The 25150-nt window shown below is 31.4% G+C and overlaps 1 protein-coding gene across 1 annotated transcript in view; it reads right to left on the bottom strand.

Annotated features, from left to right (window-relative positions):
- Positions 1-780: 780 nt before the first annotated feature.
- The window catches only part of LOC127735297 (lachesin-like), a 45771-nt gene continuing 21401 nt past the window's right edge, over positions 781-25150 (bottom strand). The window contains exons 2-7 of the mRNA XM_052245424.1: positions 19773-19894; positions 8573-8792; positions 7404-7427; positions 5651-5971; positions 3224-3253; positions 781-1818 (exon numbers count right to left, since the gene is read on the bottom strand). Coding sequence (XP_052101384.1) covers positions 1706-1818; positions 3224-3253; positions 5651-5971; positions 7404-7427; positions 8573-8792; positions 19773-19894 — 830 coding nt within the window. The 3' untranslated portion in view covers positions 781-1705. The remainder of the gene's footprint in view (positions 1819-3223; positions 3254-5650; positions 5972-7403; positions 7428-8572; positions 8793-19772; positions 19895-25150) is intronic.

The following is a 25150-nucleotide window of genomic DNA, read 5'->3' as shown; positions in this document are numbered from 1 at the left end:
TATATGTAAGATCACTAATGATAGCCCACCTCATCGCATGGTCTCCAATAATGACCAAAAATTATGTGTCACTAAAGACAGTTTAATGTCATTCCTGACCTTGAACAGTAAACATTTTGTGTTTGGCACACTGTTTTACGTGACTTCTCGCCAAATATCTAAGTATTATCTGATATTCATAGAAATGTAAAGAGTATCATAAAACCATTATAACGTCAAATTGGCACTGGGAAAGTAATTCATGGTATGCTGACAAATTAATAGTAATTATCTCTGATGGCATGAACATTCTACAACGTTCGAAAAACTTCTGATTTCGTGAATTCGAAATTTTAAAGTTCATCTTTGAAAATTTCGAATTCACGAAATCAGAAGTTTTTCGAACGTTGTAGAATTGTTCCATTTGGAACAATTGATTGTGAAGATGTTCTTTCTACGCCGCATCAGACGCTTGACGTTAAACAGACTTCCATTATCATCATCGTCATCACAGCATCAAATGTACTTTCAGTCTAAAACCAGGGAACCTTAGCTCGAGAGTATCAAAGACACTATTTTTTTCAGATAAATTAATGCTTCTACATAAATATGAGAAGTACATTTTTGTTTAACGTTTTCATGTCAACCGAGTGACACAATTCATTTTCAACCAACATTAATTAAAAAAGAGTTTAAAAACAGCATCATATGAGTTAATTTCACCACGGTAAACTGGACGTCATGGCTTCAGATGTCAACAAGATCACTTTTGTCCATTCAGTTTTGACACAAAAAATATCATTATATAATCACTTTTTATTTTTTTAATTAACAGTATATGAATTGCACAAAATGAATTAGGACATTACATGTATGATTAACGACCATGAAACAATAACATATATATTGACTCTTTATTACAGTCAATGACTCAAAATAGTATGTATATGGCACATTTGTTTTTACAAATTAAATTGAAATGTAAAACCCGATGCGAGTAGTTCTAATAATATTTAGTGGCAGAAGTTAAGTTTTTATGGTTTTAAAAGAAGATTGTCTTAATTCAGTAGAATTAATGGATGAAATAGAACTTGTTCTGAAACAACATTGTAGAACATTTTAAATATTATAAGACAAATGAGCATTTACTTTCTGACATTCCATTTACATAGGAAGATATCCTCGAGTTTTATTTCGCAGCTCGTTTATGCTTATATTTGTATGTTAGGATAACAAACACTTTATGCACAAAATGAAAAGATCTTTTGGATATACAGAAAAAAGACAATCAAATGACTAGATATCAAATAACATATATACATTTAAATAACATGTGTCCACTGCTTCCACATAATCTCGTTATCGTTGTTAATTGAACGCTTATTTAGTCTGTCAATCCGTGCAGGAACAGCTCGGATTGGCTGACAACATATACAAATGAATGATTGGCGCTTTATTATTTTCTAGTGTTCAGCATGTTATTTGATATGTTGGTTCCTTCAACCTGAATACACGAAAAATGTTAAATCAATTGACTGGAAAATGAGAAATACATTTATCGTTCCCCTTCTAGACTGTATAAAGGGAAGATATTTTAAACACGCTGTCTTTCGTATCCGATGACTGAAGTCTTTCAGTCTTTTCTTTAAAGATGTTAACTTTTACTTTTTTGCCATTTTTGTAATAAGGCACGTTACGACCAACAAGTGTATCACTGACCCTTTGGTCATCTCAGGGTTTTAGAAAATATAAGCATTAGTATTAAGTAAAACCCGCTACTGAGTCGTGTTGAAGCTTTCGATTCTGATTGCTGTTGAGGATCATTTTGAGTATTATCGCCTGAAATACAAACAAAATGTATTATTAGTTTAGAATATCTTTCCAGAAATCGTGTTTTCAGCTTTATGAGTTTCATTTTTCATATTATTGAAAAAAATAAATACATTTGAAGGTTAAATTTGTTGCATTTGAAATTAGATGGTTAAATAGCACACAAAAAAGCTCAGGGTCATAATTTTAAACGTCCAACGACTGGTTATACGTCAATAAGACAGCAAGCAAATGAAATTTTATAAAAACGAACTTAACAAATGTGTCAAAAAGAAAAACGGTTCTGAAGGTAAGAATCAATTACCGACAGTGTATTCTTTAAATGACTTGATTGTTGTTTGATTTATGATCAATGGCAAATATAACATGTATATTCTGTTTATAAAATATTCCTATCGGTAACCTGCGAGATTGAAAATGCTGACTTTTGATCTGCCACTTACAAAATGGTTAATCATTTATATCACACAGGTAGGTAGGTTATTATCACGATATGGTTTAAGTTTCGATTTTTTTAGTATTAAGTCTAATTTCTAAACATATTCCTCTGTGTTCAGATATCAAAATTGTCCTTTTATTGAAACCATGGGACATTTTAACTTTCATTCGCCTGAAGCTGTAATACAAAAAGTTGATCCAAAAGGCAAATAAACCATGCTATGTTACATGTTTAGCTACGCTCTATTCTCAGAATCTAAACCTTATATCAATGTTCAACGAATAGCGATCCAGACATTTAACGTAATAATAGCGGAGTTGTCTAAAGATACATTAGAATCAATTTAATGACATAGAAACACTTTAAGTGACTTAGCTTTTCTGTCATGAAATTGACACTTAAATGTACAAATCATTTGTCAACTAAGGATACAGCATTTCATGGGTATCATCATAATGAAATAGATAATTTGATTACATATATCGTGCTTAGAAAGTTCAAGTAATTGTTTGTATGATATTTTCTTTCAATAGCTATTTTAAACTTTTAATCAAATCGTTCTTATCCATCCACCATATTTGTCGGCTATTGAATTTTTTATTCAAATTTTAGAACATACAAGCTTACAATACTAAAAAGTAAATGTAAATTTTTTTTCCATTAACTGGTTTTAAATCAAGTTATCTCTATGTAAACGTTACTTTCAAAATGCATGTATTCAAATGAACTAAGAGATAGCGAATAATCTGTAGAAAAAAGAATAATCAACCGTAACGGATTAAATGAATCTTCTGTTTTTGGTGTACAATTATTGCTTTGTCATGTTATTACAATTTTTTTTCTTATTGTCATGAAGCAAAAAATATCAGAAAACAGATAAAACACAAAAGTCATCTCCATGGAACATTTCATGCGTCAAAGCTTTGATGACAATCATTTAGTTTTTTTTTATAAATATTCACTAAGAATAAATACCTTCTCTTTTGATCTTTGTGATGTTATCTCCTTAAAGAATAAATGATAAATAGTGTTATATTTTTTACTAAGTAACAATTAAACAAAACCACATATATGTATAACATCAAACGATAGTCAGATTGAAAAACGGACCATATACTTTTCATCCATAATGTACCATTCATCATATATATTCATTATATGTATACATAAGGGGAAATAAGATAGTGAAAGGAGCAAATGTTTTTTCTCTTTGACAAAATCTATTTTGTTTCTTTTCTGTTTAAATGAAACAAGTCCATTATTTTTTTCCAAACTTCATAGCTTCGTGTGTGGTGATATTTTCGTTCAGAGCCAAAACCATACTACACAGGAAAGTTATAATTAATTGAAGGGCCTCCTTGTTAAAAGTTTGGCTACTGCTGCTCACTATAAAAGTTCAAGTTAAACATTATTGAAAATTTGGATATTTAACAACCTTTTTAATAATTGTTAAACGAATTCAAAACGTTTTAAATAATAACAACGCAGCACATTTTGCATGACTCTCGTAACAGTGGAAATGTACCTCGTCCGTGGTTTTCTTACAGCTTGAAGGGGCATTAGTGTCAAATTCTAATTCACCGATTTTGACTCCAATTCTCATATTTGATTTATAACATACTTAAACGTTTATCTAAACTACAAGAAGTCTAAAATAAACAATTAACAATGCATGGACTCGATAAAATGTATCAGCATTTCGTGTGCATTTCAGCCAAGACGCCATCTAAATAACCATCGAGATGACCTCCGAAGACTGCCGATAGTCATATTATCCGATATGAACATAAATAGAAATATGAATAGAAAGGGAGCACGCGCAACTGGATTTTTCTAGGTCTGTTTTATTTCATGTTATAGGCATAAAAATATGTAAATCGTTGTTTTAACGAATGATTTTTTGGTAGATAGAATCAGTCAACCAAATGATTCACCCTTGTTTCACTTTCAATGTTGACATTCTTTTCTTATTAATAGCTAAAAACGCATGTACATGCATAACCCATCTCCAACTAAGGGGTTACATGTAAACTGAAGGTCACATGAATACGGATCCAATGAGGTTAAATTATTCACTTGAGAGTCAATAATACATTAGCAATGTGTTTGAGATTATTTTGACAAATTTGGACCAAACTGACTACTTGTGACGAAATATTAATTCAAAATTACGCTTTTACTTATACTTGAAACAAAAAGAATCGTATTTTAAATTGTTGTCTAACTCGTAGCTAATACCCTTTTAACACTTACAAAATATGCATCTAAAACAGGATACTACTACAGTTATAAATTATTGATAGTAGTGATTTAAGTTGTACGTGTTCACTTGTTTTTACTGAGAGTGTATTCATAAAGGCACGTGCTTCAAAATTGTTAAAGGTTTTCGTATGATATTAAAGTTTGTAATAGCACAACGCGGCACATATTTAAGCAAATGATACACAGAAAATTGTATAAAACTAAGATGCTCTATAAATATAATGGTTTAAATCGTTGTATTATATTGTACTGCTTATATTTTATTTGTTACACAACTGACTTCTGATTAAGATTCATATGAACATTTCTGGCTTAACTCCATTACTTGTTAGAACAAAATGGAGGGTTGACTTATTTCTTACTTGTTTAGCGGTTAGACCTTCCTTTTACGGTTGAGTAAACGCTAATTAATAAATAAATATGTATAAACTTGTGTCAATAAACATGTTTGTGAAATCAAAAGAGAGGCAGAACCGTTAACAAATTAATGAACTCATTATATCGACATGTAAACTGTTTACGTCATTCCAATTACACACTGTAAAGATCATAAGTCAGAAATTAATTGCTTTAAAAGACAATTCTGATTAGTTTAACTGACAAGACAGCTCGTTATGCAATGATCAGGCAAACTGCAATTAATAATCCATCTGATGTAACGATTTATCAGTAATCTGGTAATGACAATTGGTCGCCTTGGCTCATTTGCTGCTGATTTCAGGAATCAGGTCTTAAGATAACCAGAAATAAACTGAATCATCTTGGTACTTAATCATTATTGTGTCTTGTAGTAAACAGGCATCCCGCAAGATAAATCTCATTACAACATCTCATTTTAGTCAGTCAGCCGTATCAATGTATAAACTACATGTACCTTAAAATGGAATCGAATTTTGTAGAAAGAAATCGTTTATGCGAAATTCAAATATTGCACAGTCTTTAGTTTTCTATGTTCTGTTTTGTATAATGTTGTAGTTGTCTTTTGGTCGTTTTTATTTTTTTGCCATAGCAAGGTCAGTTGGTTTACGACTTATGAGTTTGAATGTCCTTTTGGTATCTTTCGCCTCTCTTTTGCGCTAAGGTATTACTTACAATCAAATAATATTATTGTACTATATCATACATGTATCTATTACTTACCACCAAGAACATGAATGTTGATGCTCGTTGTTTCAACATCAGTATTTATACTTGGAGCTGAGCTTCTGCAAACATATATCCCAGCATCCTCAAACTGAACCCTTTCTACCGTTAACTGGCTAATAAAGGATCTCCCTGAATCTTCCGGTATAAAGTTTGAAACGACTACCCTGTTCCGCCATTTCTTTTTCTTTTCATCTATAAGATTGCCATCAAAAAACCAATCGATCGCCTCAGGGGCACGTAAAGTTCCAGTCGCATTACAAGTAAGATTCAATCTTTGATAGGCATTGAGGTACTTTGTTCCTGTTAGTCTTATGGCTGCAATTATAAATACACTATTTGATTCTGGGTAGTTCATAACATGAAATTTTAAAGCTTGAAATAATTAGAACTGGCTTTATAATTAGTTATGAAAATGAAATCTTGATTAATATTTCATTGGTTAATATACTCACATTATAATCTTACTCTGTCGTGAAGAGTAAATAGGATAAGTATCGGTAAAATTTCTTATAAAGTTGCATTTTAAAAGACAAATTAGTATTCCTAACTTTTTTTTATAAACTTATATTTGTACATATCAACAAAAAACACATGTTATAAAGTTACACTATCGGAAAAAGTATATATCTGACCGAAATTCCCGATTATGTGACTTATATTGTAGATTGACATTTATATACAGCCATTAACGAACTATTTACAGTAATGAAGGATCACATTGATGAACCGCAAAATTTAACCTGACGATGAAAGCAGGCAGAAATCTAGAAGATTTGACAATGATTTACTGGCAGCAATAAAATAGTTAGTTGGATGGTGACATACCGAAATAATCAATCCACTACTCTAAACTTCAATTGCATGACATCTGCGTCATTTGCTCGCAGATGTAAATGAAAGGCTACGATAAAATGTAATTGTATTTAACAACGTGTGTAACTGGTGAACATGGAACGGCGTGCCCTTGCGAGGTACCCGAAGTCACCACAAGTTTTGGTGATGTTCTTGTTGCTGTATTTTGTATATTTCTGTAAGTTATTTTGTAAACTTGTGTGTCTTGTCTTTTATTTTTGTCTGTTTAAGCAATTCTTCATGACACACACTAATAAACCAACCCACACATTATTATTTCAAATACTAGTAAATATACAGTATTAGGTCTATGTCAGAAAAATATCCACTTTTTTGTATGAGGCTTAGAAACTGGGAAAAAGCGAGGTTTACCGAGCCCTTCGACTGTTTCGTGCAGAGCAGAATACGAAAACGAACCAATAATTGTGAAGAAAAAGTAACGTGACATGACATCATCGACATCGACATTACACGAATTACCACTTTGTAACTTCATTAAGTAGATGAAGACAATAGGAATTGTTCTATCTGCAGTATAATATCTTTGTATTAAGCAGTTGCCACTTAGTGTGTTACACGCTTAAATTGGTACATTGTATATGTATAAAGAACTTTGTTTATGGTAGGCTTCTTAACGCAATGGTTCTCCCGTTCAATGTAAATTTTGTGATTGCATCATCGATTTAAATTATCAATACTTTACAGTATTCGGTCGCTTGCCATCCCCTGTAACTTTTTGTAAAGTATTTATCGTGCACTTAGACGGTTATCGTCTTGAATGTGCAATAAACATCCCGCCGGTCATTACGCAATCAAATACACACCAATTAAACTAATTGTGGTATTTTGGGGATATCAATATAGACTACTGAAGATATTGTTTTATAATACTCACAAGGTTGCACAGGTATTGGGTGTCCTACAAATAAACAAAATAAAATGTTAACTATGTCAAAAACTTCTCATGATTTTGAGAATCATTTATTTTTTCAACTTATTTCAAGTCATTTAAGGTAAATGGGGTGGACAGGTCTACAATAAAATCCATAGAATTTTTAATAATTTGCCAAAATATAGTTTATAACATGGCTTTTTACAAGCTACAGATTGTGAAAATTGTCAGATTTTGTATAGGTTTTTCATGGAAAACACAATTTTGTGTGATAGAACGAAAACTAAACCACGCAATTTTAAGATAGAATATGAGAAGAAAGCTCTTATAATGGACTTTCAAAATATAAAAAGAAACATAAGGGTCACGGGACATGTTTTTTTTCGCTACAAAACAAAATAGGTAAATTCATAACACATTCCAGTATGAAAGTTACATCATCTAAATTATTTCCCATTAAATGGCAAAGTTGAAAAAATTTAATAAAACAAAATATATTCTGTATTTGTAAAAAAACAGTCGCAAAAAATTGATAAAACACATAATTTTCTTCATTCAGATGAAAAGTCTAACAAATGAATGACATTCTTCTCTCAGAATTTGCTCTTTTATTAAAGATATAGACCGATTGTTGTTTGCTATTTTACAATCCAAAATGGTGGAAGAAACCCGAACTACCTTAATAAGGTAAGGTCATGCAGTGACAGCAAAGTTTCAGGCTGTGATTATTGTCTTCAACGAACCATGGTGTTGTCAGTTTATTTTCTACTTATGAGTTTGAATGTCCCATTGGTATCTTTCGCCTCTCTTTTACTCAACACTCTCGTATATATTTTAACTAAATACGTCACATCTAACTGGAAAATAACAGAGGTTTTTTCGCGAATATGTACTATTCAACGAATTATTCTCTTTGTATAACAATTATAAGTTGTGTCAAATGGTTTGTAAATAAGATGTACAAATGTATATTGATAATTGAGATAGAGGATATCCATTTAATGATACAGTTTTTAGGGTTTGTCAGAACTTGAGATTCATAAAAGTTATGTTGAAGTTCTTCATTCGTTTTAGGAACGAAAAAAAAACCACATATAAATCAATATGCACTTTTATGTCCGTAAACATTATGATGCATCACACAGACGATAAGATTTGACATATATACTTACTAAGGACAGTCAAATTGACATGATATGTGTAGACTTCGGCAGCACTTATTTGACATTCATAAGTTCCAGAATGAGACGGCTTTGCTTGCTTTATAATCAAGTTAATACTTGTTGTTATTGGATCATCTTCATGATAGTCGATACTCATCTCTTCATTTGGAGCATACATCATTTTGCCAACTGATAATGGGAAAAATTCTGAAACTTTTCGCCAAACTGGCTGTAAAAGAGAAGCATATCTAATTTTTAAAATGCAGTTACGTTTGGTTTGATCCTTTGGTTTGTTAAATATATTCTTGTATGTTAACTCTTTTATTTTCAACTGTAGCTTTATAACCGGCTATGAATTTTATAGTCCTTTCTCTCGCGATCCATTCGTCGTGATTCATTTGACTACTACACTTTCAGTAATGTCACTTTACATCGTTTCCTAGAACTTTCACAGTTATACATCTTGGGTGACAGCGGTTTTAATATATGAACATATAATTATATAATATAATCCTCAATGCCTTTGGTCGAACATCGAAAGTTTTGGAATGATTATTTTGACATGTTTATTATGATAATATACAAGTATGTAGACGTCCTTGAAGAATGGCAGAAGACACCAAAGGAATATTCAAACTCATAAGTCGAAGACAAACTGAGAATGACGTGACAAAAAACGAAAAACGACGTAAAGACATACAAAATAGAAAGTATGAAATTCTTCACTAGTAAACTAGAAACAGTCAATTTTATTTGAACAGATCTTCAAAGTCTGAACAATTATAAAATCATCAAGCCAAATTCAGTCTTTCAGTCAATTTTCAGACTTATCCACTGAAGTAAATTCAGTACTGATAAGATAACACGCTTGCAGTCCATAAAGATATGTTCAGTCTATATTCAAGAGTTATTATTCACATATACAAATCAACATCAAACTGAATTGTCTGAAAAACTACTGAACAGTTTTGAATTGACTGCAAGCGAATTGTCTGAAAAAAACTACTGAACAGTTTTGAATTGACTGCAAGCGAATTGTCTGAAAAAACTACTGAACAGTTTTGAATTGACTGCAAGCGAATTGTCTGAAAAAACTACTTAACAGTTTTGAATTGACTGCAAGCGAATTGTCTGAAAAGTACTGAATTTACCGTAGTTGATAGGTCTGTAAATTCACTGCAAGACTGATCATGGCAGATAGATTAATTTTTCAGATTTTTCAGATGATGTTAAGATCAAAAAGACCGTTTAAAGTATTATAGAAACGTATAACACGATAACAATTTCCCTATACTCCTCTAACACTTGAATCAATGACAACGATGCTTGATCCAAGTTTACTAATATTATACAGACAAAATATTGATTACAACTGTACAAAATGTCCAAGATAATATTTGTAACAAAGTAAGAAAAACAGATGGTTCAAGTTATTGACGAAAAGACATTATGAATGTAATTCGTCTTAAGTGGGCAGTTTAGAAATGTATAACAGTAATATCCCACTTACATACCATATGTTTCAAATACTTCGCCAATATTTTTATCTGTACATCAATACAATAATCTTTGAGTTTTTAATTGTATCACTTGTATAAACGCTTTTAGTCAGACAGTTAATTTTCATACATTTTTTTAGGCAAGGTGTCTTAACAGCAGTAAATTGAGTGTAGTATAAATATTTTTATAATACGTTTTGATCAAATTGACCATTTTACTCCGAAGTCTTAAATTTTAACGGTGGAAAAATAAGACAAAAGGAAAATCAAAATTATAAGCCTAAGAAAAATATACAATTCCATAGCAACAGGGGGTTCCGGTGATCCGGAAGGGTGACAGAACCTTTTCTACGTGTAAAATCCGTGATGCTAACTGCAAGTCAGTTGCGGTGATGATTCTCATTTAATGATTTTGCATTGGAGGAAAAGAGGACGAGATTGTAGCTTAAAGAATTGGAACATATTCATGGTCATCTGTGACACGTATTCCATATGTAACGTTCACCCAAATCATGACTGGGTCCGTAAAACTTTCGAAGGGATGTAACTTGTAAGCCTGGTATCTTTGGGGAGTTTTTAACTCCATGACAAATATGTTGTTGTCCCGCAAGACAAAGCTGCGACCAATATCGTTGTTTTTGTATGTAAATAAATCACTTATATATAAACTACATTGCAAGGTACTAAGATAATTATTTTTGTGACACAAAATGCATTCGAACGACTTGAAAGGAAATATTTTACAATCATAATCCTGTTATATGTTCATTAGATATCATAATATAGTTGCCAAACTGGATATTCGTTCGATTCACTTGCTAACCAAATTACATAAGAGTATTCAAAACCAATGTTATTTTGATCGTCTGTCGAATGCTCTACAATCTGTTTATTTTAGATTACCAAGCTTTATTCAGTTAGCAATCATAAACCGGACTTTATTTATAACTGTCTACATTGGATGCGATGTGTATCAGTTTGTTGATACTGAGGAAATTCTATAGATCTGTTAGTGTAATATAATCTATGACCCTTTTTTTGGTGCAATAAAATTTAAAAAATATTTTACTTCTCCAATTTTTACCAAAATTTCCCTCAATTTTATTCAAAACAGATTGAATGAAAGTCGAACTTTTTCCCATCAAAAAGAATGGTCAACATAGATACGAATATCTCAATTTAGGAGTATACAAATCATAGATTATTTAAGAAAGTTAATCTGATTCTAACAACAATTTTTTTGAAACTGACATTATAAAGTACTTGAGTTTAAGTCATTTATTTTGTTATGTGTGCTGACATGCTTATTCCTGTGTCAAACTATGGTTCTCATCACACCGACTAAAACTTTCATTGGCAAGATGCCGCATTCATTGAAGGTTTTTTTTGTAAGAGGAATGGATAGCTAGCATCAACCTTTTACTCTTCGTTCCGCTATATACATTATGTCCAATAGTTTATAGTTTGGTGACTGTTTATGTTTTGTACTAACACGAGTAACACGACGGGTGCCACATGTAGACCAGGATCTGCTTGCTACCCTTCCGGAGCACCTGAGATCACCCCCAGTTGTTGGTGGGGTTGGTGTTGATTAGTAATTATTTTTCTATGTTGTGTTTTGTGTACCGTTTATATAAATAAGAAGATGTGGTATGAGTGCAAATGAGACAACTATCATCCAAGTCACAATGTGTAAAAAGTAAACAATTATAGGTCAAAGTACGGCCTTCAACACGGAGCCTTGGCTCACACCGAACAGCAAGCTATAAAGGGCCCAAAAAGACTAGTGTAAAACAATTCAAACAGGAAAACCAACGGTCTAATCTATAAAAAACGAGAAACGAGAAACACTTATGAACCACACCAACAAACGACAACCACTGAACAACAGGCTCCTGAATTAGGACTGGTGCATAAAAATGCAGCGGGTTTAAACGTTTTAACAGGCACCAACCTTCACCCTAACCTGAAACAGTGGTATAACATTACAACATAAAAAGATACACAATAAAATATCAATTGAAATGGCTTAACTCGATCAAAAAGACAATACACAAAAACAAGTAAATATACACTGAACGAATAAGTTTGATCTATGACACCATATAAATAAAAAAAGATGTTTCAATGTCAAAAATACAACTTTAACCTAGGACAAAATGGCGTTAAATATAAGTAAATTAGAATATAATAATTTTGTCGGTTTTTTTTTTCTTTTTTTTTAACCATGGCGTTGTCAGTTCATTTTCGACTTATGAGTTTAAATGTCCCTCTGGTATCTTTCGCCTCTCTTTTATCGCATTAATTGATATAGATCTTTATTTAAAATAAATAGACACCTCCGATCAGTTATTCATATTTAACATTTGGAAATGTACAGCAGTGCCAGTTACGACCTAAATCTTAAGACTTAAAAATATTTCCGTTGTGGACCTCTAAGATTTACGTTGCATCATTAAAACTGTATCTACATATGAAAATTATATATCTCTGTTGATACTATAATCCAGGTATTGCGTTTCCTATAATTTTCCCAAGAGTTCCGAATGTTAAAATAGAAGTCGTCTTTTCGAACGTTTTACTAGCTAATATGATGGGTTTCACATGTGGAGTTGGAACTGCTTAACCTTTCGAAGGACATGACAACAGTTTCATCTTATCGAGTACAAAATTAATTTTGAAAAAAAACAGGCAGTTATTCGGCTCGTAGCATTAAGCTTGTATTATCATATGCAAACTAAAACATATATTTGTTTGAAATGTGTCATTCGTCCAGAAACTGTTCCTGAAAAATCTCGAATTAGCTGTTTTTTATGCCGTATAAGCAACTTGTTAGCACACCGTATCAACATTGTATATCCTTTACCCAGTAATTTAGTGTTAAATCGCATTGGAATTCCTACTCTGAAACTATTAGATTATGTTAGTTAATAAAGTACATGTAACAGGGACATTCTGGCTAGAAGATAAATGCATTTTCTTGTGTTACTAGAACATTTACACATATGTTTTGTAAATTTTAATTGAATGTTATCAAACATGTACAGATAGTATGTTAGTTAGTTAGTTATTATTTCATATGACGACGCCAAACATTGAAAAAAGTTAATCAACGTAATATGATCAACAAGGATATTTATTGTTTATTCGGACACATATTTCTACTTAAAATATTTTCAATTTCAGAACAGAAAACTAACGAAACGTTTACTTTCATGTGCTTAAACAAGATAAATATACACTTCAAAATCAGCTCTATACAACATTCTGCTCATTACCTATACTTTTATCAAACGTTTCTTTATGATAAAAACAGAACCAAGCATTAATCATTAAGATTTGATTTTCAAAAAAGAAAGCTAACACTTTAATTTCACGAAATCTTGTAAATAGTTAGTTAAGATGATTTACATCTATTCATTGTGCCTATTTGTCGTTCGAGGTGAATTACATGGTTGTTTTGTTAACTAAAGGCTTTTTAGGTAGTTTGTCTTTGGAGAACCCTTGGTTCAATAAATTCTTTTTGTAATCAGCAATCCCCTATAAATGAAATAAGTTAACGATTAAATACAAGGTCCATGATTAGTGTATCAGCTGAGAGGAAATACAGTGTTTAGTCATATGACTGAAACTTATATAATGGTGAACTACGTCTGTCTGTAAAAGACGTTTAAATTCGTAATTTATTTGTGTTTTACAGCAATTTTCTTGTTTCACGAATTCACTTGTTTTTCTTGAATATTTAATAACAAAAAACAAACATAAAGAAAAAAATCTACTTATTTTTATAAAGTTAACATCTTCAGAGAAACCTTTTTCAAAGCACTTACTCTGAGCCAGCAGTTAGAGAAGACCACTTGACGTACTATATTTACTAAAGAAATGGAATATTAAATGTACTAAACTTCACATTTTCTTTGGGTTTTTATTTTTGTGTCGATTGAATATTGTGAAAAATCTGTATTATATCAGATCTGGAAGAATTTCCTTCTATTCTAGTATGATTTCACTAACTCACAATCTACTCAAATTCAAAGCTTTTCAATTCCAGGAATAAAACGATTGATATCACACACTCACAATGTACGTATATTAAATACGATCGCCTAAAAATCTTATAGAGATACGTCTAGCTGCAATCCATGTCGCTTCTCGCTCACGTCTCTCTTTTGACATGGGTATGAAGCGGAGTTTATCCTTGGGTTTTTACAACTGATGGAAAATAGACTGACCCAATATCTTTATTCCAGATTCAGTTATATGCATCATGTATTGTCAATAGTTTTGTTTTCGAGATGTGATGAATCAGTAGTTTCCCAATACTGAAAATATCTTTCGAGTTGTAATATATTGACGTGTCCTGCGCTTCACCTTGATGTTTTACATTTCAGGATTAATTGGAGAAATCTTTCAACGAGGAAACAGTATCAGAAGCTACTAAGTCTTAGATAATTTAGACTAGGTTGCTTAAATATGAACACAAAAAAAATGTAGTAAGATTGCCAATGAGACAACTAACGTGAGGGTACCCAAATTGCACCTATTTTGACAGTTATTTCACCTACGTTTATTTATGATCCAGACAAAATTTTCCATTCTGTGTTTATTTTGTAGATGTATCCTTATTTACTATATAGTTACACCAATTTAATTTTGAATCCATATTGAATCATGATAGAAAAATGGGTTTGAACCAACCTCCAAACGACCCATGAGTCAGTAATGAGGAGTACCCAAAGTGCATCCATGCTTAAATTCACATCCTTAAAAATCGAATAACAGATGTTTTGTTTTATTTCTTCAAATATTTAGAATAATTTGACATTAGTCCATGCTTACTATTCATTTTTTAAGAAATGGATGCTTGTAACATATTTTATTTGCCCATTATTAAAAGATGACTTTTTGTGGACGTCGCATGGCGACGTGTTTGTAGATTTTACTTTTCCAGTAAATACTTCATCTGTTGATATATGCTGAGAACGTTTTGTGTATATTTAGATATATTTACCTATGTTGAAAGACGTGTATAATGTCAACTCACAAAAATACAAATTGTTTAGTCTCAAAGACAACTTGTAAGATTTCCGCTGCTATTTTTTCTGAATAGGTGCAATTTGGGTACTGTGACGTTACCCACCAGAGATCAAAAGACGAGATGTAAGCAACTATAGGTCACCGTACGGCTTTCGACAATGAGCAAAACCAATACCGTATAGTTATCCATAAAAGGCCCCGGCATTTCAAAAATATTTAATTCAAAAGAGAACACTTATAAGTTGAAAAAACACTTATTAAAAATCAAGAAAAGCGTTTCATATGTTATTTTTTATTTACCGACACCACAGCTGGTGGGCTGTTAGTCACCGCGGGTATCATCTACTCAGTAGTCAGTGATTCGGTACTGACAAAATTTTCATAAATTCTCAAATTTAAAGTTTCATCAAAACTTTATATTCTTGAATGTTTCATTCTTAGGAACTTCCGTGTAGTATCTATGTAATATCAGTACCGTATTGTTGGCTTCTTTGTCGGCCGGTGAACTCAATACAATCTGCGAGTACTTGATTTTAGAAATGCGCGAAATGTTAATCATTATACGATATTGACTCAGTATTCTCTGCTATCTGTTGTGAAAAGTGAGTACTAGTATATAATTCTGATCTTGGTGAGTATTTACTCTACTTTTAGTCATCGATATACTATATTTTTTAAAATTTTGATCGGCGTGTCAGGAGAACTTTTGGATGTCTCTTTGTTAAAATTAATTCTTGTTCCCGTTAATTTACAATTACAGCAAAAGCCAGTTAAACTTGAACTGGTAGTGTTAATGGGTACGACGATAGAAATATCAAGTTTTCTTTTAATATATCGATCTACATTTATCAAGAACCATCTTTTATACTTATTTTTATCCAAAACATTCAAACTAACACAATATCAGTTTTTTGATAAAATTTGGTGTACTCATTTTGATAGTTTCTTGTATACCTTTTTTATGTTTTTATTGGGGAGGGGGTCTTGTTTTTGGTTATTTTTTGGCCTTTATTTTGTTTACCTTTTATATGAGATTTTAAATTCATCCTTCTTATCATGTTTTTTTTTCAATTACTGTAAAAAAAATTTCATGTTGTAAATCCAGTCGAAACGTATCGACTTTTTTCATAGATCTACATTGTTAAAAAAAAAACATTTCAGAAACATCATTTTCTATTTTGGTATAGGTACACAAGAAAAGTATCTTACTTTTTATAAGTGTTCGTCCTATATGTTTATAAGATTGTAGGCAGCAACCAATAAAGCATTCAGAGAAAGTCAAAAATAATTATATTCAATTCTCAAAACCAGCGCTCGGAGAAAAATGATAAATAAGTAGGATATATTTAGACTCTCCTATGTAAATGAGTCTTAAACTGATATGACGTAAATGTTCTACTATATACTTGATCTGAATATATATGAACTGTATGTCGGAGATATGTAAATTGGTATGTATATTTGACAAGATACTGATTCGAAAGGCAGTCAGAGTTGCAGTTACAAAGGTTTGTGTAGTCTGACATTTCCAAGAAGAAGATCAATTATGCTTAAATTTGAATAATTGAACAAGTTTACTGATATATTCAAGATTTTTCTATTTCAAAAATGCAAAATAATTCAAAATTAATGTAGACTTTTAGAGTCGGTCGTATCTGGAAATAAAATATAAAACTTAAAACGTCATTTATACTGCAATGTCAATTATATTTAATGATTATGCAAAAAAGGTTTCTCGGAAAATTAGTTGATCTGTTTATGTTTTCTGTCTTCTATTCTAATTATAGTATAGAAATGATATTGTATTACAGTAATGTTAAACATTACAAGGGAAATGTGTTTGTGTGTTTACGTCTATTTAGTGGTCTAGCAAGTACAAATGTTAGCTTAAAATAATAAAATTAAAAAAAGTCTCCGAATAGTAAATGCTTAGGTTGTCGCTTGTTTGAATGATACATTTTATTGTAAAGTGCTCATAGACTATTTTGGCTGATCTGTTTGGAGCCTTTTTGCTTCTATGCTACCAAAAGGTTTACATTATAGGTCTTCAAATTTGAGTTCAGCTTATCTGATGGAACTTTTTCAATAAACGCATCTCGAAACTTATATTTTTGGATTGCACAAGGTCATGCTTTCCTCGGAATGTTTATGACGTCTTTATAATAAATCCGTATAATATTTTAATCTGGGAAAATATGGTTTATCTATTAGTTGATTTGGTTTTGATTTACCTTTCAGAAATTGCGAGTACTCTTAGATCAGTACTTTGTGTCTCAAGTCTTTTTTAAGTTTCGTATGGATCTGTTGAGTCGAGCTCGATCTGTCTTTTTTAAAAGTTTGTTCTTATGTTGCGCTGTTACAATTTGGCAGATTTGAGGCTAGTTTAACACTCACAAAAAGTTAAAATCCGTAGAATTCTTTACATGTCTGCCCAAAGTCAGGAGCCTGAAATTCAGTGGATTTTGTTTACTTTCAGTTATATTTGTTTTTCATTTATTGTTTATCATAAATTAAGCCGTTATCATTTTTTTGTTATTTTCGTCGAGTCGACCTTTTATACTTTTTATAAGATATGTGTGTTGATTTCTGTTGAAGACCGTACATTGCCCTATAGTTGTTTACGCTCTCGTACTTTGGTCTCTAATGGGTATTTCTCCTATTGGGAAGCATACCCCATGTACTTAACTTTATATGCTTTGGACTAATTTGGACCGTCTTTAATAAGGTCAAGTCCAAGCTAGCTTTTGGAAAACAGTACTTGATTTCCAATTAATTAGGTGAATTTATTGTTTTACAAATATTACTATCAGTTTTCGATAGAGATTAAGTAAAAAGACGTTTCATGAAAACTTTCTAAAATAAAGAAAATATCAGCAAAATGTCTTATTGTCTATTGTTTATCAGCAGAAACGTCAATTCTTATAGTGTAACTGATATTTCACAGTTGGTACAGACATGAAATATTACAGTTGCCTACATTTTTTGTACGGTTGATTTTTCATTAAACGATAACCATTGCACGTATAACATTCAAGTTTTGTTCCCGTTTTATAAAATACGCTGCCGTTTATGTCATATTATTCTAACTAAGAAATGACTTCGTTTTTAAAACGGAATGATATGTTCATCACAGCGTTTCTATGAAATTTTATCTAAATACATGAACGAATAACAGGGCTACTGAAAAATGTGTAAAGAAAATCGATTTCGTTTTCTATTTCTGTCAAGTGTACTCATCTTTCCAATAACATTTTCTATGAATACGATTGAAACTTTAAAAAAAAAAATACTACCACAAACGAAACCATATGAGTGTTAACCATTTTTAATCCTTGCAACTTGTCGGTTCAATTTGACATTTATTTATAGCTGCATGGTATTTAAATCATGATTGCTTTTGTAAAAAAAAGGTTGTTGTACCTGAAAATTTCAGTAATCTAAATACGCAACACATTTCATACAACTCTTGATAAAATTAAAATAAAATTGGATACTTGAATAGAAATTGGTTTTTAACACATTTATGGTTTCGTTTGTACTAAAATGCAGAATAAATATATTGACTTAAGTGCACCAGACAGTTTGTATTCGAATAATAATCAAAAGAATTTAATCACTACTGACATCAAATTTGTCATGGCTTATCAAATTTGCTACTAGGAGATCGATATCGCAGATTTCTCTTGATTATCTAAATGGATTATATTTAATGTTAGAAAAAGTGTTTTTCCATCAATTAGATTATAGTTTAAAGAAACAAACTGAATAGATTTCTTTTAACAACATGGCTCAGCAGCTGTTGGTTCGATTGCCTCTCACGCAAGCAAGTTTGTTTAGACTGATTAATCTGCATCCAATTCGAAGTGAAATGTACCGATTTTGCCGATTTCACAGCGTATTTGTGGACTTCTTTTCAATAGGAACACTAAGAGTCAATTGTTCGGAAAGCAAATGATATATATATATAATCAATGCAATTAGAACTTTGAGAGCCAATGATGTATTATTTATAGTATGTAGCCATATGAAGAGCTATATGAACAAAAAGTAAGGGTCTAAAAGAATAATCAATATAAATAAGAAGATGTGGTATGAGTGCCAATGAGACAACTCTCCATCCAAGTCACAATGTATAAAAAGTTAACAATTATAGGTCAAAGTATGGCCTTCAACACAGAGCCTTGGCTCACACCGAACAGCAAGCTATAAAGGTACCCAAAATGACTAGTGTAAAACAATTCAAACAAGAAAACCAACGATCTAATCTATATAAAAAACGAGAAACGAGAAACACCTATGAACAACACCAACAAAACAACAACTGAACAACATCCATATAAGGTCAACTTTGCCTGGATAAGTTAAAACTTTAGTTTTTTTAAATTTTTTTTTTTTTTTATTTATCAGCGGAGATTTAAATTTAAAAATGATTTATAAATCATGTCAGTAACAACCCACCGACTGCCGAGCTGATGATGCTCTTGGGGGACTAACAGTTTATAAACAGGGTAATACCATTAGATATATTACAGACTAGAAGCAGTTGAATTGTCTATGTAGAAATAATTCAAAGTAAAACACGCCACTCATAGAAATTTTTTCTTCAGAAACAACTAGGAAAGTTTGATATAAATGAAGTATATAAGGAGAAATAACATGATACAAATACTTACTGCTTTTGGGCCTAAATTTCGGATCTTGCATTTAAGTATGGCTGTATCTCCTCTGTTGACTACTACATGATTGGTTTTGTCAGGAATAAAACTTGGTATCAATTGTTGTCTCTGTGCCTTTCCTAAAATAAAATGTTCATCTTTTTATATTTTGTTTGAAATTTTAACAACATTTCCATAAACTTAGTGATGACATGTTTTTTTTAATTGTACATGTATATGTTACAGGCATTTTTCTAAATTTAGGCATTTTTACATAAAACTTTAGGCATTTTCTAAAATGCCTGCAAGATTCAGGCATTTTACATAATGAATAATTTTTCTATGCTTTTTACAAAATGCATGGAAAAATTGAAAGGCATTTTACAAAATGACTGAAATTATTTTAAAGAATGAAATGTTAAAAAACCAATTGAAAGCTTTGGACAATAGAGCAGTTTTATTTATGATAATTACTGAATGTTAAAGCTTGCAATTTAAGAGTTTTAATAATCAAAAATAAATTTTACTGAATTATTCCAAATTCACACAAGCACAGAACTCGACAATTATTTGTTATTTCTTAAAATGTTTGGATGACAGAACTGTTACACAAGATTTGTCCTGATGTTTTACAAATGCATTGTTTTGTGTAACATCTGGTTTTAGCACTTCGACCACATTTGGAGAAACCTGGATCATGACACATTTAGCTCTTTCATTACCTTTTCTGATAAAACACTTAACGTTCGACAACATTGGGTTTCGCAATAAGCACACACGTCACACATGAATATCTTCTTTTTCATATGTTCCCAAAAGATTCAGAGTACATTATCATAATTAGTTTGACTTGTATCTTTTGGCTTATCGCTTTTAACGGACTGAAGCAGATCTGCCCATGTCGGGTGATGCATCTATAACAGGAGACGCTTACCCTGTCAATGCACCGTTATTTGTCTCTTCTTGGTCGATTTTTGAGATTTTAACCACAGTTAACTACTGTCTCATTAATTCATCCGATTGCAAAGACCCATACATTTCCTTGAGGCAGTGAAGATGAAGATACTCATATCTTTGCATCACAACCAAACACGGCCTTGTAATGCGAAATCCATACTATCGAGGGGAATTTGTTTGGATGTGGATGTATAAATTCTCTTTCCTTCTGAATTGGGACATTAAATATATTGCCGCATGTTAGTAAAGTGCAACTTTCTCTGCACGTTAAAAACTCTTTGATCGTTCTGCAGGTGTAATTTTCTGTCCCTATCCAAAATACCTTCATTTCAAGCGGCAGTCGAAATTTCTGTCCTGTATCCAGGTAAATCCACTGCAGAAATAACCCATATGAATTATAACCAAATTGTTCTCGTCTTAAAAATGCATGAAATATTTGCTACTGAAAGCAAACAAACAGCAATTAGTCAATTAAAAACAAACTTCTTTTTCTCTGCTTCTCACTAGTTCATTGAGACAATGTTTTGTTTAAGTTGCATACCAAGGTGTTGGTTACTATCCAATAGTTGGGATTCCTCATTTATTTGTTTTCAAAGGGTGGCGAGAAAGCGTAGTATATAGTTTTTGTAATATATTTAATATATAATTTTTTGTGGTATTTTTGTGGATGGAGTGGTAAATTGATAAGCCATTTCGGTCACAATAATGTTTTTTAATAACAATTTTACTTCATCAAATGCATATTTCTTCATCTATATCATTGTTATGGGTCGTAAGTTTTAGTCGAATTATCAACTACTAAGAAATATCAGTTACAAATTGTCTTTGATTTCTGCATAAAATTATATTTCTTCGACTATATCACTTATCGGACCAAAAATAATGGAGGATCCAAGATATACCCTTAGGGATACTTCTGTGTTTACTAGTAGCCGTTTAGAACTTTTATTTCGATACTTTGTGTTCATTCTTACAGATAATAAATAGTTCCCATTCCAATAAAGTGCAAGCTTTGCTAAATGACATTATGCACTTATGTTTTATCTGTTAAACATTATGATATTAATGGTTTCCCAATTGACAAAGATCTGCAAATTTTGATTGTACGTTTTGTAATACCTAGAGCGACAAAATTCTGATATCTTTAAATTGTGACAAATTTTGTGACGGAGTCAAATTAACGTGTGTTAAATGGGAAACTTGACTTTCAATCTAATCCTGCAGAGTGAAATAACTTGTTACCCATGAGGTTCGAAACAATGATACCCATATTAGGTTATGTTTTCCACAACAATAACATCGATTCAGTGAGAGTTGAAAATGGTTGGGTGTTTATTCTTGTTCTTTATTATGGTTCATTTATACATGTTGTATAATGTAACTACTCATGAGGTTAGAAACAATTATATATTAGGTTAGGTTTTCCATGACAATAGCATTGATTCAGTGACAGTTGTTATCTGATGTCTGTACTCTCTGTTTTGTTCGACGTGTCAAACATCGGATTTTTGTCTCAAACATTGCTTCAAACAACCCTAAATGACCACGATCCTTGACATAAATCAGATTGTTATTTATTAGAGAGGTTATACTTGCACGTATGGACTCTTTATATATTTATTGATGTTTCATGTTGTACAATAACTTGTTAATGGATGCTCAATTACGGACTACAAAACTGCTAGACCTACATCATAATTGAATATTACTAAACGAAATGCGAATTAATATTTTATAATCCTCAGTGTTATTCACAGTTATAAACACGGTTTTATTGACAGGTATCATGACTATAATGTCAGACATCCCACATGGGCTGTAAATTAGTGTGAAATGTTGCACAATGATACATACTAATAGAAGTTAATGACGGCCATATTTTGTTGGTTGCAATGATATCGACTGAAAATATATTTCAGCTAGAGAATAATTATACTTCTATTGTTTTGGAATTGTATAACATGTGTATATAAATGAACCATAAAAAAAATCCCATCACTCTCGAACAATATGGTACCATTGAAACAATCAACTAATAAAAAAATGTAGGGTCATGTGTTACAGTTAATGTTTGGTCAAAATTATTAATCTATAAAAAATTGTATTCTGAAAGAGGAAATATATTTTTTTCTAAATACATGTACATAAAAAATAAAATTAATCCTAAGAAACTTTTAAAAAGTACAAATTTAAAATGCGATGTTTATCGATCACTATTTTGTAGCAATTCAATATCTAGTGAACTACAGTTGTTTGTACGCTGATCACTAAATAACACGATGAAATTGAATGATACCCACTCCCTTTTCAAGGGATCTACAAATAAGAGCTTACTGAAATTTGTTATCAGACTACTTGTGAACATTGTCTGTGATGCGGTATCCAATTCGTCGAATATCAACTTCCTGTTTACCGAATTTTTTATATATATTCTATGGTTTTCTCCGGGCACTCCGGCTTCCTCCACCAATAAAAACTGACCTCCACGAAATAGCACAATAGTGTTGAAAGTGGCGTTAAACCCCAATCGATCAATCAATCAATCAATCAATCAATCAATTATATATTTGAACTAGGGATGTCAACGAGTACTCGAGTACTCGAGTATTGCTCGGTAGTACCGAGTATCGATTACCACAATGATACTCGACTAATCGGTTTCCTGTTAGAATGTTGTTGCTTTCTTGAGTTTAAACAAAAAATATTTTTATTGAGAGCACCTCCCAGGAAATTAAATATTATTCAAAATTAATAAAAATCAAGATAGGATTTGCGTTTAACTCCTATAAACAGAGGTACATGTAGGATATATGAACAAGAGCATCACGTTGTTCCAAGGATAACACTTAAGCTTTTAGCTAATCTGAGTCACTCCCCCACCTCTGTACCGTCAGAGCTTATATTTTCATCAGCAAGGCTATTAGCTACCTAACAAATTTGAGATATTGTTGACAAGATAATATTTTTAAATAAGAACAAATCCGTTGCACTTTGTATTGACCCTCATTGCAAGTGAATAATTCGACCTCTTGGAATCCGTATTCATGTGAACTTCAATTTAACCCCTTAGCTAGAGATGGATTATGCATGATTGATGCGTGTTAGGCTATTAAAAGAAAAGAATGTCAACATTGAAAGTGAAACAAAGGTAAATCATTTGATTGACTGATTCGATCCACAAAAAAAAACCATTCTTATACAGGTAAAATCGAAAATTAACTTATTTTTTTAACCTTAAAATTGAAATCAAACAGACATAGAAAAATCCATTTGCACGAGGTCCATATATCTATTGGTATTTATGTTTATGTTTATATCGTGTCATGTGACTGTCGGTTGTTTTCGGGGTCATATCGATAGTTAATTAGATGGCGTCTAGACTAAAATACACACGAAACGAAGCTACATATTATCGAGCCCATGCCCTGTAAATTGTTTATTTAAAACTTTTTAATTGTTTTACATCTTTATAAATCTAATATGAGAATTTCAGTCAAATCGGTGAACATGAATTTGACAGCTAGTGCCCCTTTAACATCTTTGCGTATACATTTTGATCAATGATTGCTCGTTATTTGTATAAAATGTTTACGCTTAAAGGGGCGTACCTAATTATGATAGCGTTTATAGAACTTTATTCTCTCCTGCAATACAGCATATTTGTCAACACTAAATACGTGAATAGCATGCACCATATATTCAGAAAAAAACCTTTTGAAAACCATGTTTTAAAGAATCAAATCACATTTGCATACCTTATTCTGTTTATAAGTGACGATATACTACATAATTGCATTTTGTGACTTCTTATTGACAGTTTGGAAAATGCCAAAATGATGGAATTATCCCCGAAACGAACTTCTTTGGTATTTGATAATCTGATATAGATTGCACGAAGTTAATATATATCTTGTGCAATGTAGGTTGAGTAATTGAGCGAAATGAAGATTTTCTTGTTACAATTATCACACATAATTACTACACATAATATACTTGGTTAGAAATGTCAATAAATTTATTTTATTACTTCCTTTATTTTTCCATTTCGTTTCCAACATGAAATAACAATAAAGACATACAAAATTAATCTTTATTCAAATAATAATTGAGCAATATTAGTTTTGTTCAGATATACTGGATAATGGATATTACCATTGATTTTACAGAACTGAATATAGGTTGTTTTTGCTTAATCTATAAACTCAGAAGTATAAAATTATTCTTGAGTATACTGAAGTATATTTATTTCTATTCCGTTATATTTGGATTTTCCCTTTTCTATTTCTATCTTTAGAAACTGCGGAACTAGTTTTTCCTAGTTTGATTTATTTAGTATCTAATTAGAAGTCTTTATGTTAGTATTGCACGGTCCTTGGTGCTATTACGGGTGGGGTTCTATAGTTATATATAAGTCCGATACTTGTATTGTATGTATCGAG

Source organism: Mytilus californianus, unplaced genomic scaffold, assembly GCF_021869535.1.
Source record: "Mytilus californianus isolate M0D057914Y unplaced genomic scaffold, xbMytCali1.0.p SCAF_3, whole genome shotgun sequence".
NCBI classification, from domain to species: Eukaryota; Metazoa; Mollusca; class Bivalvia; order Mytilida; family Mytilidae; genus Mytilus; species Mytilus californianus.
This window is presented reverse-complemented; position numbering and strand designations above follow the sequence as displayed.